This window comes from Somniosus microcephalus, chromosome 23 (assembly GCF_052327205.1).
Source record: "Somniosus microcephalus isolate GS21.2 chromosome 23, FLI_Smic_1.0, whole genome shotgun sequence".
NCBI classification, from domain to species: Eukaryota; Metazoa; Chordata; class Chondrichthyes; order Squaliformes; family Somniosidae; genus Somniosus; species Somniosus microcephalus.
Window position 1 is genome coordinate 11,172,372 of NC_141009.1, and position 17,126 is coordinate 11,189,497.

A 17,126-nucleotide genomic window follows, 5' to 3' on the forward strand; every position below is an offset into this window, starting at 1 on the left:
CATTTCAAATTGAACACAGGGCTCTTTTGGATGGGAGAGTTGCAGTTCGAGCCAAGTAGTATAAATGAGGTGCTGGCTGGCCAGAATCCATACTGCAGCTAAGGAGGATATAAATTTACCATAATGTTCCTCTTTCACAGACATTTCAAGGCCAGTTATGCTGCAGTTCCTGTCTCAATGTGACACCTTTTTTGAAATGAGGTTTGCATTTCCCAAACTGGAAAATCATCCATCTCTGCTGATATGTCAGGAGAAACACAGTAGGCTGGATTTTCATTGAGGAGGCGGGTAGGAGGCGGGACTACAACTTTCGGGGTTGTAGTCCCACCTCCATCGAGTTGTGGCCAACCCACGCGATTTTGACTTGATTGACCTTGTTGAGCCCGCCCAGCGGGCTCAGCAGGCCAATTAAGGGCCACCTGGCAACAGGTGACGTCACAGATTGATATTTCATCTGTCAAGACCTTTTGACAGATGAAATATCAGTGTTTCACAGCTGTTTGAAGCTGTCAAACACTGACAATCTGTACTCCAAGTTAATTCCTTCCTCTCAGGATGATTTAGAGATCTCCCCGGAACAGAAAGCTGAATGCTGGAACTGTTGACAGCTCGCGGCCATTCTGCTTTCTGTGCCGGTGAGATGAGGGACTCCCGAGACCTGAAGGAAGGAAGGCTGTAAAGGTAAGTACATGTAAGTAAAACTTCTTTAAACACTTTACACACACCAAACACACTTACCTCTGCACTCATGCACCCATCACTCACCTGAACACCGGACATCTCAACCCCTCCAAGCCCTTCATCCCGACGGCCTGCCTCGCTAACTTGGCGTGGTTTGGAGCCGTCGGGAATCCCACACTTCACCAATGAAAATAGGGATTAGGCTAAAAACTGCCTGTTAACTACCTGTTAACAGGCAGTTAATTGGCACTAGTCCCCTTCCCGCCTCAGGGAGGTGGGTCCCAGTGCGGGTCGGGTACCCGCCTCCTTTGAAACTGGCATGGAGACAGGTTGGGGGCGGGATGGGTTCGTGCCCCCCGATTTCGGGTTTTAACCCTCCAGACGCCTCCAATCCCGCCTCCACGGCCCAATGAAAATCCTGCCCAGTGTATTCATAACTTGGTTACGCTTTTAAAAATAAGGTGGTGTGATGCCCGAGGTTGCCAGCATATGCGCTACCCTCAGACTGGTGACTACAGTTGAAAGAAAGAACTTGCATTTCTATAGCGCCTGTCATGATCTCAGGACGTCCCAAAGCACTTCACGGCCGATGAAGTACTTTTGAAGTGTAGTCACTGTTGTAATGTAGGAAAGGCGCCAGCCAATTTGCGCACAGCAAGCTCCCACAAACAGCAGTGTGATAATGACCGAATAATCTGTTTTTAGTGATGTTGGTTGAGGGATAAAGATTGTCCAGGACACCGGGGAGAACGCCCCTGCTCTTCTTCGAAATAATCCACCTGACAGGGCAAACGGGGTCTCAGTTTAACGTCTCATCTGAAAGATGGCACCTCCAAGAGTGCAACACTCCTTTGATTCTGCACTGCCGTGCCAGCCTAGATTATGCCCTCAAGTCTCTGGAGTGGGACAACTTTCTGACTCAGAGGCGAGAGTGCTACAAAACTGAGCTGCAGCTGATAAATCGCTCCTAATTTTTTGTTAAGGTGGGTGCATTCTGGTGACCTGTGAGCTCATTGCATCACCTCTACCGGATAACAGTGCCCTTTAAAGCTGGTGATGCTGCCTTTTGTATTTCATGCAGTGCAACAGGCTCCATGCAAATCGTTAACTCCGCCGTTTGGGGCTTCAGAGTGAGTGGGGCATCAGGGGTTACAAATACGCCTTTGCTTTTGTCTCCAATAGGTTTGGTTTCAGAACCGACGAGCAAAGGAGAAACGATTGAAAAAAGATGCCGGGAGACAGAGATGGGGCCAGTATTTCAGGAACATCAAGAGATCCAGAGCGAGCTCCAAATCGGACAAGGACAGTGTCCAGGACGAGGGGGTGGCCAGCGATGCTGAAGTGTCCTTCACAGGTTTGCATCTGATAGCCACGGCGAGTTGGAGCTGAGTTTTAATTGCTCCAAACAGTCTACAAATCCAACAATTAACATGTCATTCTAAGAATCAGCATTTCAATGTGTGGAGAGCCTGGAGAAGCTGAGATTGTTCTCTTTAGAGCAGAGAAGTTTAAGGGGAGATTTAACAGAAATGTTCAAAAATATGAGGGGTTTTGACAGAGTAAATAAGGAGAAAAGGTTTCTGTTGGATCCGTGGTTCAGTGGATAAATAATCACACGGATGCTGTACATTAACAAATAACAGGTCTTTACTGGAGGAGGGTAATCTCTAGACTGGGGTACAGAGGCATGCGCAAAGCTTATATACCGGTGTGGTCACTGCCAGTACTACAGTATACAGGAGCTGTAAAAAGTAGTTCTGACTTAAAGGCACATACACTACAATTCCTCCCCTTTTAGATTAATAATAACCCCCTTAATATTCAAATGACAATTACATTTTTACATGTACATTAAATAACAAAAGTCCATTTATAGATTCAGTCTTTGGGGCGGCTTCCTGACCCTTTCGGGATAGCGCCTTTCCAGAGGTTCTTGTTCTTGGTGCAGAGGCGATTCTGACCCCTTTTCATCGGGTAGTTCATCGGGTTCCACTGCTACTGGGTCTGAAGTAGATGCTACCGGTATGTCGGGTTCATCCCCAGGTACTCGAGACATGGGGTTGACGCGTTCCTGTGACGCTAAGATCTGATCGATGTGGCATCTCACAATGTTCTCCCTGACATCCACTGTGTACATTAATGGCCCCTGCCTTGTACATATCGTTCCGGGTTGCCACTTCTCTGTTCGATAGTCACGGGCCAAGACTGGTTGCCCTACATTGAAGCTCCTTGTCGGCTTCTCATTGATGTGCTGGAATTGTTTGTCCTCAACATTTCTTCGCACATTTGGTCTGAGCAAGTCCAGACGAGATCTCAACCTTCGGTTAAAGAACATCATGGCCGGGGTCTGGTTGGTAACTGCATGTGTCGCGTTTCGGTAGGCTAATAAGAAATTGTCCATCTTATGCTGTAGTGGAATTTCCTCGTCGCACATGGCCTTTATCGCCTTCTTAAAGGTTTGTACGAACCTCTCAGCCAATCCATTGGTGGCTGGATGATACGGGGCGGATGTGTAATGCCTTACCCCATTCCTTTTCATGAATTTTTGGAACTCGTCGGACACAAACTGTGGTCCATTATCAGAGCAGATCTGCTCTGGCAAACCGTTTCTGGCAAATATGGTCCGTAGGACTGCAATCGTTTTCTTTGTAGTGGTTGAAGACATCTTTATCACCTCAGGCCACTTTGAATGAGCATCCACTGCTATTAAGAACATTGAGTCCATGAATGGACCAGCGAAATCAATATGCACCCGTTGCCATGGAGAGGAGGGCCACTCCCATGGGTGTAGAGGGGCATGTGGTGGTGCATTTTGGACCTTCTGGCATCCTAAGCAGCTCTTAGTTAGGTCTTCGACTTGTTGATCGATTCCCGGCCACCACACATAAGCCCTAGCAAGGCTTTTCATTTTCACTCCCCCCAGATGACCTTCATGTAGCTCATTTAGCACTCTCTCCCTTAACTTGGGTGGAATCACCACTCTGGATCCACACATCACTGTCCCCTGGCATACTGACAGCTGTTCTCTTCTGGATGAGAATGCTGGCAACAGTGAGTCGCCATGTGTTGGCCATCCCCTCACCGTCAATTCATATACCCGTGACAGCGTCGGATCATTCCGGGTCTCCTCTATATCCGCGTTTGTTACTGGCAATCATTCAATTATCGACGAATAAAATATCTCGATAGGGTCCACTGCTGGTGCTTCCTCCACAGTAGGCAGTGGCAGGCGCGATAGCCCATCGGCGTTCCCATGCTGTTTCGTGCTTTTATATTCTATTTCATATTGATTCGCCCCTAGAAACAGGGACCATCTTTGTAACCGTTGTGCAGTCATTACTGGCACGCCCTTCTTAGGAGTAAAGATGGAGACAAGTGGTTGGTGGTCAGTCAGCAAGGTGAACTTCTGCCCATGCAGATAGTGGTTGAATTTTTTTACTCCCCATACTAGGCTGAGGGCCTCCCTGTCAATCTGGGCGTAGTTGCGCTCGGCTGAGGTTAGTGACCGAGACGCAAAGGCTACTGGCCTCTCCAACCCGTCTGGAAATTTGTGCGACAGCACCGCTCCAATGCCGTAGGGTGATGCATCACATGCCAAACGAATTGGTAGTGCTAGGTTGAAATGGGCCAACACCCATGTGTACAAAATGATGAGGGGCATAGATAGGGTAGATAAAGAGGAACTTTTCCCCTTAGTAGGGGGGTCAATAACAAGGGGGCATAGATTCAGGGTAAGGGGCAGGAGATTTAGAGGGGATTTGAGGAGGAACTTTTTCACCCAGAGGGTGGTTGGAACCTGGAACTCACTGCCTGAAAGTGTGGTAGAGGCAGGAACCCTCACAACATTCAAGAAGCATTTGGATGAGCACTTGAAATGCCATTGCATACAAGGCTATGGACCAAATGCTGGAAAATGGGATTAGACAGGACAGGGGTGGATGGGCGGCACGGACACGATGGGCCGAAGGGCCTCTTTCTGTGCTGTAAAACTCTATGACTCTATGACTGACCTCTTTTGATGTGATCAATTCTTTACACTTCTGGAAAGCTCGTCTCCATTCGTCATCCCACTTCCATGGTACCCCTGTTTGCAGTAGGGTGTTCAGCGGGTGCAATACCGTAGACAAATTTGGTAAGAACTTGTGGTAATAGTTTACCAGCCCAAGGAACGACCTCAGTTGTGACACATTTTCCAGTGCTGGAGCCTTGACTACTGCCTCAATCTTGTCAGGGGACTTATGTAACCCCTCTTCATCGATAACGTGGCCGCAATACGAGATCTGTTTCTGGAAAAACTCGCACTTGTGGCGATTAGCTCGTAGCCCATACTCCTTTAATCTGGTGAGCACCTTCTCCAAGTTAGCAAGGTGATCACCGTCATTTTCGCCCATGACCAAGATGTCGTCCAAATAACACTGGGTCCCTGGAATCCCTTGCAGGACCTGATCCATCGCCCTTTGCCAGATAGCCGGAGCCGAGGCTACTCCAAACACCAGCCGGTTGTATTGATAGAGACCTTTATGAGTGTTGATCGTAAGGTAATGTTTCAAAGCTTCTTCTACCTCCATTTGCAAGTATGCCTGGGCTAGATCAATTTTGGTGAAGCGTTTACCACCAGATAGCGAGGTGAAAATATCCTCAATACGTGGAAGCGGATATTGCATCGTGTGAAGGACTGGGTCCACTGTCACCTTAAAATCCCCACAGATGCGGACCTTCTTTGGTTCCCCAGGTGTATTACTCAACGACCTCTTCATTACAGGAACGATGGGTGTAGCCCACTCGCTCCAGTCCACTTTGGACAGTACTCCTGAACATTCCAACCCTTCCAGCTCTGCTTCAACAGCTGGTCTGATCGCATAAGGCACTGGTCTGGCCTTCAGAAACTTTGGGCTTGCATTATCCTCTATTTTAATTGTTGCTGTTATTCCTTTTAGTGTTCCTAGTCCCTCCTGGAACACTTCTTTTGCGTCAGTTAGCATTTTTGACAGTCATCCAGGTGTGATGTCGTCATCCTTTTTGGCCTCAACCTTCAGTGCCTGTATGGAATGCCAATCTAATTGTATCTTCCGGATCCATTCACGTCCTAGCAGTGGTGGTCCTCCATTTGGCAATACATATATATCCATTTTAGGTATTTCCTGGCCTTTATATGTCACTTTCACCCTTATTTTTCCTTTGGGGTAGACTTTTTGCCCCGTATACGTCTTCAAGACAATCTCTGTAGCTTTCAAGGGTATGTGTGAAAATAGCCGCTTGTAGTCTCTTTGATTTATGACTGTTAGAGCTGACCCTGTGTCCAATTCCATTTTTACTTGGACTCCGTCTATGTTGAGTGTAACCCAGATAGTCTGGTGATCCTCCATTTTGGTTACATTATGTAGTTTCAGACAACCCAGCTCCTTGCTTCCGGAGTCTGTGTCACTTTTCTGTTCGTCTGAACCACTGTCCATCACCTAGTGTACCTTTTTGTACTTCTCCTGTGGAGATTTCTTACTGTTGGTTTTCTTCCCAGACCTGCAGAATCTTGCTATGTCTCCTGTTTTCCCACACTGTCTGCACACTTGGTCCCTGAACCAACAATCTTTCTGGTCATGTGTTGTTCTGCCGCAGCGATAGCACTTCCCTGTTCCATAGGTCATTTCGTTGGTGCCATATTCTTGCGGTCTCCGTTGTATCTCTGCAGCGCCCCTTGTGGCTGCTTCATGTGATAATGCCATACTGAAAGTTTTGTCCAGCGTAAGGTCCTTTTCTGATAGAAGCCGTTTCTGGGTTCCTTCACTTTGTAGCCCACACACAAACTTGTCCCTTAACGTGTCTGCTAGTCCCGCTCCAAACTGGCAGTATTTCAATAGCTTGCGCAGTTCCGTTAGGTACTCAGCATTGCTTTCGTCTTTGTGTTGGTTCCTTTTATGGAACTTAAATCGTTCTGCTATCAGCAGCAGTGTGGGGTTTAAGTGGTCCTGTAGGATTTCTACTATGCTTTCAAAATTCTTGTTTACCGGCTTCTCTGGGGTTATTAGATTTCGCAGTAACCCATAAGTTTTTGCACCCATGGAATTTAACAGAACCAGTGCTTTATTAGCATCTAGCACTTCATTCGCCCTGCAGTACACCTCAATACGTTCCACATATGTCGCCCAATCTTCGACTTCATTGTCGAACGTAGAGATACTGCCACTCTTCGGCATCCTTGGTTGTGCGTTAACTATCACCAATGGCGCCTCCTGTGCTTCCCCTTCTTCTCTGCTAGCACAAAATGGCGTCTCCCGCGCTTTCCTTCCTTCCCGCGCTCGCCCTTCTTCTCCGCTGCGGCTTCTCAAAATGGCGTCTCCCATGCTCTTCCTTCTTCTCCGCGGCTCAATGGCATCTCCCGCACTCTCCCTGCTTCTCCGCGGCTCAGTGGCGTCTCCCGCGCTCTCCCTGCTTCTCCGCGGCTCAATGGCGCCTCCTGCGCTCTTCCTACTTCTCCACGGCTCAATGGCGTCTCCCCTTGCTTCGCCCCGCAGACCCTCATCAGCCCGTGATCCCTGGCTGTGCTCTGCGCGTTCTTCTTTTGATATTTTTCGACGCCGCTCAGTCTAGAACCCGGCTGTTTCTTACCCTCTCTCTCTCCGGTTGCTTTATTTTTCCTCGACGCCGCTCGGTGTTCAACCCCCGGCTGTGCCCTGCACTCTTCGCCCTCTGTCTTACCCCGTCGATGCTGCTCGGCTCTCTCTCCGCCATCGGTCGGCTCCAGCCGCCGCTGCTCGGGAAGGGTCTGCGCTGGACCTGTCGTCGGTCTCTTACTGCTCGTTGTGGCTGGGGAACCAAGCCCGGCTCTCCACAGCCTCCCCAGCGAAGTTGAATCTCTGCCTGACTGCTGGGCGGTTGCTCGTGGTCGACGCCCGTGTTCCTGGCCTCGACTTTTTTTTTCTTTTATGTTGCAGGTAGATTCGAATCGACACTCGTCGCCACTGTTGGATCCGTGGTTCAGTGGAGAAATAATCACACGGATGCTGTACATTAACAAATAACAGGTCTTTACTGGAGGAGGGTAATCTCTAGACTGGGGTACAGAGGCATGCGCAAAGCTTATATACCAGTGTGGTCACTGCCGGTACTACAGTATACAGGAGCTGTAAAAAGTAGTTCTGACTTAAAGGCACATACACTACAGTTTCCACTGGCAGGAGGGTCAGTGACCAGAGGACACAGATTTAAGGTAATTGGCAAAAGAACCAGAGGGGAGATGAAGAGCATTTTTTTTACGCAGCGAGTTCTTATAATCTGCAATGCACTGCCTGAAAGGGTGGTCATGGTGTGGAGATGTTGGTGTTGGACTGGGGTGGACAAATGTAAGAAGTCACACAACACCAGGTTATAGTCCAACAGTTTTATTTGAAATCACAAGCTTTCGGAGCGTTGCTCCTTCATCGGGTGAAGTGGAGAGATGCCTATAGACACAGATTATATAGTCAGAGAATCATGCCAGATGATTACAGGTAATCTTTCTAACTGCCATTTATCACACGTCAGCAGAGAGATAATCACAGCAATCAAAGGTGTGAATGGTGTCCAAACAGGTCAGTCAGGAAAACATTACATCAAAGAACAATGAGGTGGGGTCACAAGGGGTAAAATGTTGCAGATGCTGGGGTCTGTATGAAAAACAAAAAACAGACAAAAAACATTTTCTTTGCTGGAAATCACAGCGGGTCTGGCCACATCTGTGTAGAGAGAACAAGCCAACGATGACTCGAGTCTGGATGACCCTATGTCAGGTGGGGTTACATGTAGCGTGACATGAACCCAAGATCCCGGTTGAGGCCGTCCTCATGAGTGCAGAACTTGGCTATCAGTTTCTGCTCTACGATTTTGTGTTGTCGTGTGTCTCGAAGGCCGCCTTGGAGAATGCTTACCCGAAGATCGGAGGCTGAATGTCCTTGACTGCTGAAGTGTTCCCCGACTGGGAGAGAACACTCCTGCCTGGCGATTGTTGCATGGTGTCCGTTCATCCGTTGTCGCAGTGTCTGCATGGTCTCGCCGATGTACCATGCTCCGGGGCATCCTTTCCTGCAACGTATGAGGTAGACAACGTTGGCCGAGTCACATGAGTATGTACCATGTACCTGGTGGGTGGTGTCCTCACGTGTGATGATGGTATCTGTGTTGATGATCTGGCATGTCTTGCAGAGGTTGCCGTGGCAGGGTTGTGTGGTGTCGTGGTCGCTGTTCTCCTGAAAGCTAGGTAATTTGCTGCGAACGATGGTCTGTTTGAGGTTAGGCGGCTTTTTGAAGGCGAGTAGATGATGAACACCTCGCTAAGGCCATCCCCATGCCTCCACTACTCGCCTTCAAACAGCCACCTAACCTCAAACAGACCATAGTTCACAGCAAGTTACCCAGCTTTCAGGAGAACAGCGACCACGACACCACACAACCCTGCCAGGGCAACCTCTGCAAGACATGCCAGATCATCAACACAGATACCATCATCACACGTGAGGACACCACCCACCAGGTACATGGTACATACTCATGTGACTCGGCCAATGTTGTCTACCTCATACGTTGCAGGAAAGGATGCCCTGGAGCATGGTACACCGGCGAGACCATGCAGACACTGCGACAACGGATGAACGGACACCGTGCAACAATTGCCAGGCAGGAGTGTTCCCTCGCAGTCAGGGAACACTTCAGCAGTCAAGGACATTCAGCCTCCGATCTTCGGGTAAGCATTCTCCAAGGCGGCCTTCGAGACACATGACAACGCAAAATCGTAGAGCAGAAACAGATAGCCAAGTTCCACACTCATGAGGACGGCCTCAACCGGGATCTTGGGTTCATGTCACGCTACATGTAACCCCACCTGACGTAGGGTCATCCAGACTCGAGTCATCGTTGGCTTGTTCTCTCTACACAGATGCGGCCGGAACTGCTGTGATTTCCAGCAAAGAAAATGTTTTTTGTTTTTCATACAGACCCCAGCATCTGCAACATTTCACCCCTTGTGACCCCACCTCATTGTTCTTTGATGTAATGTTTTCCTGACTGACCTGTTTGGACACCATTCACACCTTTGATTGCTGTGATTATTTCTCTGCCGAGGTGTGATAAATGGCAGTTAGAAAGATTACCTGTAATCCTCTGGCATTATTCTCTGACTATATAATCTGTGTCTATAGGCATCTCTCCACTTCACCTGATGAAGGAGAAGCGCTCTGAAAGCTTGTGATAAAACTGTTGGACTATAACCTGGTGTTGTGTGACTTCTTACATTTGAAAGGGTGGTGGAAGCGGATTCTATAGTAACTTTCAAAAGGGAATTGGATACACACTTGAAAAGGAAAAATATGCAGGGCTATGGGGGAAAAGGGCGGGGGAAGAGTGGGACTAATTGGACTGCTCTGTCAAAGAGCCGACACAAGCACAATTGGCCAAATGGCCTCCTTCTGTGCTCTATGATTCTAAATAACTCCAAAATGAACAATAAAAGGCTGGAAAACCTAACAAAAGAAGCGTGTATTCGTAGAGCTTCACATCTCCGAAGGTTGCCCTGAGAGGCTTCGCGTACAGTGAGTTACTGTGAGGTGGGGGGGAGCACTCTGCGAGTAAACAGTGACTAGTGGGAATGTTGCAAATACACAACAGAGGCAGGCTGCCAGCTGGCAAATCACCTCGCCTCTCCTTTCAGAAGCTTTCCTTACCGACCTGCAGTATATATTTAACATTTTACCTTAAAGTGCCCAACTTCTTCTCCTTGGAAAATGCAAGGGACGCTGTCACTTTAAATAAAAAATTACTCATCTCACAGTGCCGAAAATCTGCCTCTAAAATAGCTTAATTGTGAGAAATATTTAGCAGTGTTTGTGGTGACCTTTCAGAATAATGTCCAGTAACAGAACACAATAATTTAGGAATAATTCCATGCTGGAAACAAAATATGATGGTGTTGGGTCTACCCACAACCAAAAGCAAAATACTGCAGATGCTGGAAATCTGAAATAAAAAACAGAAATTGCTGGAAATGTTCAGCAGGTCAGGGCAGCATCCGTGGAGACAGAAACAGAGTTAATGTTTCAGGTCGATGACCTTTCCTCAGTTCTGATGATAGATGACTATGAGAATGGAGATTTGCCTCAGTCCAGTTAAGCATCTCTCTCAATGAATGGAGTTTTACTTGGAGCTGATATTGGGTTACCGCTTTTGTCGCTTCCCTCACAGTATGCTTGGCCAGCTCCCCTGGAGCAGCAACAGGCACACGGGTGGGCCAGGATCACCGGGGCTGGTGGTGGGGGCGGGGGGCAGGGAGCTGATGGACCAGCGCTTGTTGCAACGCCACGGGCGGGAAGCCTCACCCGCTAGGCGCTCGAACGTATGGTTCATTCTTGTTTTCAAATCCCTCCATGGCCTCGCCCCTCACTTTCCCTGTAATCTCCTCCATACCCACAACCCCGCCGAGATTACTGCGCTCCTCTAATTCCGGCCCCTTACGCATCCTTGATTTTAATCGCTCCACCATTGGTGGCCGTTCCTTCAGCTGCCTGAGCCCTAAGCTCTGGAATTCCCTCCCGTAACCTCTCTGCCTCGCTCCCTCTCTTTCCTCTTTTAAGATGTCCCTTAAAACCTACCTCTTTGACCAAGCTTTTGGTCAGCTGCACTAATTTCTCCTTATGTGGCTCGGTGTCAAATTTTGTTTTATGACACTCCTGTGAAGCACCTTGGGATGTTTTACTACGTTAAAGGCGCTATATAAATGCAAGTTACTGTTGTTCACAAAGGAGATCAGGATGCTCGTGGCTTTTGTAGATGGCTGGTGTCGGGGTGAACCTGCTTCATCCCACGTAGGTAGAGTAACTCGCTTTCCTGAGTGGTTGGATTTTAAAGTGCATTTTGTTTTATATTTATATGTAGACGAACATTCGCTGTCAGACATGGGACATCCAAATGGGATGTACAGCAGCATGAACGACGCCTCTCCAGGCCTGGGCAGACAGACATCAAGCAACGGAGGCTTCTCTATAGATGGAGTGCTGTCCCAGGACCAGTACCACGACCTGAGATCCAACAGCCCTTACGGTATCCCTCAGTCGCCAGCTTCTCTGCAAGCCATCCCGCCTCACCAGCCCCTCATCTCCGGGCTCGTGTACCAGGACACTGGCTTAGGGATCCTGGCTCAAGGAGGAGCAGGAGGACAAGGCATGAGCCAGGCCATGCGTGTTTTAGGAGCAAACGGACCCAGTTCAGATCTGTCAACAGACAGCAGTGGAGGATATCCCGATTTCCCGGCCAGCCCAGCATCCTGGTTAGATGAGGTGGAACACACACAATTTTAACACACACACACTCTCTCTCCTCACACATACACACACGCCTCATTTTAAGACCTTTTGATCAAACAGGGCAGCAGGCACATGGGAACACCAGCACCTCCAAGTTCCCCTCCAAGTCACACACACCATCCTGACTTGGAAATATATCGGCCGTTCCTTCATCGTCGCTGGGTCAAAATCCTGGAACTCCCTCCCTAACAGCACTGTGGGAGTACCTTCACCACACGGACTGCAGCGGTTCAAGAAGACACCACCACCTTCTCAAGGGCAACAAGGGATGGGCAATAAATGCCGGCCTTGCCAACGACGCCCACATCCCGTGAACTAATATGAAAAAAACAATGAAACAATCGTGTAGCATTTTACAGCTTCATCAAACGGGAACTCCAGGATTGTACACGTATTGTGGGATGACTAAAGAAACTTTCTAAAAGTCTCACAGTAACACTAATGGTGCAACTTTCACCCTTCCCCTCTTTCATTTCTTTAAAGAAAACCTTCTCTGTGTGACAACAGGTTACCAACGCGTTGGACTCTTACTGAACATTTTTAACAGACCGTGTTAAATATTATTTTGCTGTTAAGTTGCCAAGCAACACACATTGCAACTGAGGTGGTCCCCTCCCTTTTTATTATATATATGTGTGTGTGTGTGTGAATCCTATTGTCCATAGTTACTCGGATTCCGTGTGATCCTGTACATCTCAATGCAACACAGTGATTGAATTCTTAACAGTAATGATACGAACGAATGTGATTTTTTTTTTACTGTCTCAGTTACTAAACAGAACAGAGCGGTGCATTAGGAAATTCTGTGGATGTTAAAACACCTGATGTAGTCCATAATCTCTCATCTGTTCTTCACTCTCTTTAGTCGCCTAGAAGTTATTGCTGGCCGTATTACGATAGCCCTCGGTGCGTATTGTATCAGTATGTCCGCGCTGTTTGTGGGATCTTGCTGTGCGCACACCGGCTGCCGAGTTTCCCCACATGACAACAGTGACTGCACATCAAAAGTGCTTCGTGACGTCCCGCGGCCGCGATATAAATGCAAGTTCTTTCTTCAACCCATTTCAACTAAGGTTGAAACAGCAGCGGGTGGTACAAATGTGTTCATGGTTGATTCGCTCGTGGGCCGGCAGTAACTTCTAAGCTTGTATCATTTTTTTTGGAGTGACGTTTATTTACCAATTGCACTTTGCAATGTCTGTCTGTTGCCAAATATTTCCCTCCAACCCCCGCCCCCCACTGGGCCGGGAAGAATAACGAGAAGAAATCACCCTGTGTTTCTGTAAATGTATTTTTACTGTGGATAGAGGAAAGCGGTCTCTTTAGTGGTATTTTTAGGATCGAGAATGGTGGTGCGATTTTAGAGAAAAAAATTACTTTAAAAAAAGTTTTAAAAAGACCCCGCCTCCCTTCTTGTTTGAACCTCACCACTTGACTTTCCCCGTTTCTCAGTGGTTGATATGACTATGCATTTTGTCAGCGAGAGCTATAGTGTAAGGTGTTTTACATATAAAAATTGGATATGGAAGTCATTGTAGGTCACGTGTAAATGTTTTATTGTCTTTTATTTATTCTTTCTGAACGATCAGTAAGACAAATCTTTAATAAATTTATCAGTTAAAGTATCATGGCATGTCTTTTGTCCAGTGCTGTTAACCTAGTGAGGTAACACCATGGAGCCCTTTCATAATGGCCTCTTGCTCATCACAATGCCGCGCTTCACTGAGCAGGGGTCTCACTATATCTGGAATGACTTTGCTGAATCCAATGTCTCCGTTGCAGTGCAGATCTTATGTCACAACAGCGCTGCCTTTTGCTGCTCTGTCAGATCTGGGTAACCTGGGTCCCACTGGGAGTTGCGGCAGTGATTGACATCAGTATCCCAACACAGATTCAAGGTTTCTAATTTCCAATTCCAATTCCAATTCAAATGCTTTATTGGCATGAAAGTTTACAGAGAACCATATTGCCAAAGCTTACATAGCAAAAAGGTACAGTTTTCCAACATTCTGTAGGTGTCAATCGATTTGACATTTGTTGGGTACATACAATATTACTTTTAACAATATTAATTTTAAACAGTCTTACTTTTAAACAGTCCTCAGGTTGTGACATGTTGTTACATATTTGGCCCCAAGGTATGGTCTGTCTCCTTCTCCCAGGACTAATCTCAATTTTGACAGGTCATCCAATTCCTTGAAATCTGGGGTTGTTTGGCTTAGCTTGTTGAATAATATGTTTCTTCCATCCCCTCCCCCTTTTCCCAGCCCCTAAACCTGCTTTCCATTTCCTGCTTTTTTCCAGTTCTGACGAAGGGTCATCGACCTGAAACGTTGACTCCGTTTCTCTCTCCATGGATGCTGCCCTGGCCTGCTGAGTTTTTCCAGCGTTTTCTGTTGCTATTACAGATTCAAGGTGATTGGCTGAAGATCCGAAGGCGACATGAGGAAAAACTTTTTTCACGCAGCGAGTGGTTAGGATCTGGAACGCACTGCCTGAGAGGGTGGTGGAGGCAGACTCAAATCGTGGCTTTCAAAAGGGAGTTGGATAAGTACCTGAAGGAAAAAAAATTGCAAGGCTTGGGGGAAAGGGCAGGGGAGTGGGACTAGCTGAAGTGCTCTTGCAGAGAGCCGGCATGGGCTCGACGGGCCGAATGGCCTCCTTCTGTGCTGTAACCATTCTATGATTCTACATGGTGAGCAATGAACACTGGTTACATCTAACAACCTATGCATATATAGCGCACGTAACACTACAAAATGTCCCCAAAATACATAGAATGATCAGAGACTCATACAGCACAGAAAGGGGGCCATTCGGCCCATCGTACTTTTGCCGGCTCTTTGAAAGAACTATCCAATTAGTCCCACTCCCCTGCTCTTGCTGCATAGCCCTGCATTTTTTTCCTTTGCAAGTATTTATCCAATTCCCTTTTGAAAGTTACTATTGAACCTGCTTCCACCACTCTTTTAGACAGTGCATTCCAGACCATAACTCACTGTATTAAAAAAAATCTCTTCTACCTCTGGTCCTTTTGCCAATATCATAAATCTTGGTCCTCTGGTTACTGACTCTCCTGCCAGTGGAAACAGTTTTTCCCTATTTACTCTATCAAACCCCTCATAATTTTGAACACCTCTATTAAATCTCCCCTTAACCTTCTCTGATCTAAGGAGAACAATCCCAGCTTCTCTAGTCTCTCCACATAACTGAAGTCCAACATCCCTGGATTCATTCTAGTAAATCTTCTCTACACACGTCACAAAGTAGCAGATGGGGACATCAAGAAGGAGTAAAGGAAGGTTAGAGAAGACGACCAAAGGTGTAGTCCATGAGGTAGGTTTTGAGGAGGTTGTTGAAGGGGATGATGGAATAAGATGGATGGGTTTGAGATACTTCCAGAGTGTGGGGCCATGACAATGAGTGTGAAGCTTTAAATAACCTCAGATGAACTAATGCAACATTCACCATTTCCGAGGACAGAAAGGAACTGAATATCCCATGGGTTCTTTCCTATCACTAGGAATTTCACCAGCAGTTGGAGGCTGAGGAGCAGCGTGGCATAGCTGTGTTTGACTATAGCTGGGAGCTCTGCTGTTACTAGTATGCAATAGAAACACAGTTGGTAGGTGCAGTATAATGAAGGGGTTATGGCAGTTACAAGAAACTAGCAAGTCTTGAAATTAGGAGCCCACATTTTGGGAAAATGTGCAGTCAGTTTCCGGTCAGGGTCCTTGCCTAAGCAAGACCACGTTATTTGAAATGACGGATATATTGCATCATTGAACATGGTTACAGCTTGGCAGGATGTAAATAAGGCCAACATAGTGTGAATTCAGGTTTGACTTTGGATCTGAAAGTCATAGGATCATTGGAATTATTAATGAAAACAGTCCATAGTTTGCCTTCTGCCATCCTGGCAACGATAATGGAGTTGTTGACTAATTCTAGCAATCAATCTCTATCAATTAGCCTCCAACAGACCCAGGCGTGAGGCAAGGAAAATCACCAGTGGTGGAGAACTTTGGGAACCACAGGTCCAAAGTTATCTTTTTCCTCCCAAGCACGCTACACTCACCACACATCATATCTCAAATTACTCACATACTGTATTCCAATATTGTCGTCCCCTTACGCTGCTGATTTTGTATCGGTGGGCAGCAGCTTCTGATGCCTATCAACAGAACAATGATAGCATAACGTGAGAGTTCAGTTTTTATCTGACTCCTTAGTGTCCTGCCGATTCTCACAGCTGGCCCTTTACACTGGGTGACGCAACTTATGGTGTGATGCCATGCTTTGATCAGTCCTGTGCACCTCCTAATATTTAGGCTTCTATCTGCAATCTCTCCGCGTTAACAATGAACCATCTGGGGAGTCGACACACTGCATTGCATTGTTGCTACTGAGTGCAACTGGCAGTATAACTCGGGCCCACCAACCGGTATAAATACTATCACATTCTTGTCAATGCAAAATAGTTTTAGGTGTGCATCTATGCAAAATGTGACAGTGCAGCTTGGGTATCAGGGTGTGACATGACTCCCAAATGCACAAAAATCAAGTGCAGTGACCATCTCCAGTAGGTAGTCTTGCCCCACTTCGATACACACCAGTTGTGGTATAACTCCAGGTCGCAGTGAAGCCACATTTTGAAAGTGCTCTCAATGTTCTTTGGGCCACCCAGGGACTTTTTAAAGCTTAGTATAGAATGGTTTAATGTTAAGGAAGAAGTGATGCTATTGCCCATCTTCTAACTTCAAAAGGTAGGGGCCAGCGTTCTGCGCTTGTAACTAAGGCAATCTGCTATGCACATCGCATTGGGTAGATACCAGTCTGAGATGGGTAGCTGCGGTATAACTGTAGCCAAAGTCTAAAATCACTCTACTGCTGTAGCATTGGTGGGAAGCCCTAAAGTTGTAGTGTAACTTGGCAGTCAGAACCCAACATGACTCTTATGAAAATAGAGACAGGAGTAGGCCATTCAGCCCCTCGAGCATGTTCCACCATTCAATTAGATCATGGCTGATCTGTATCTTAACGCCATTTATCCGCCTTGGTTCCGTAACCCTTAATACCCTTCCAACAAAAATCTAGCAATCTCAGTTTGAAATTTTCCAT

The 17,126-nt window shown here is 47.1% G+C and overlaps 1 protein-coding gene across 1 annotated transcript in view; it reads left to right on the forward strand.

Moving 5' to 3' along the window:
• The window catches only part of LOC147101645 (LIM/homeobox protein Lhx3-like), a 161,318-nt gene that overhangs the window by 17,714 nt on the left and 126,478 nt on the right, over positions 1 to 17,126 (forward strand). Inside the window, exons 5-6 of the mRNA XM_085965138.1 lie at positions 1,864 to 2,035; positions 11,578 to 11,968. Of these exons, the coding sequence (XP_085821264.1) occupies positions 1,864 to 2,035; positions 11,578 to 11,968 (563 nt within the window). The remainder of the gene's footprint in view (positions 1 to 1,863; positions 2,036 to 11,577; positions 11,969 to 17,126) is intronic.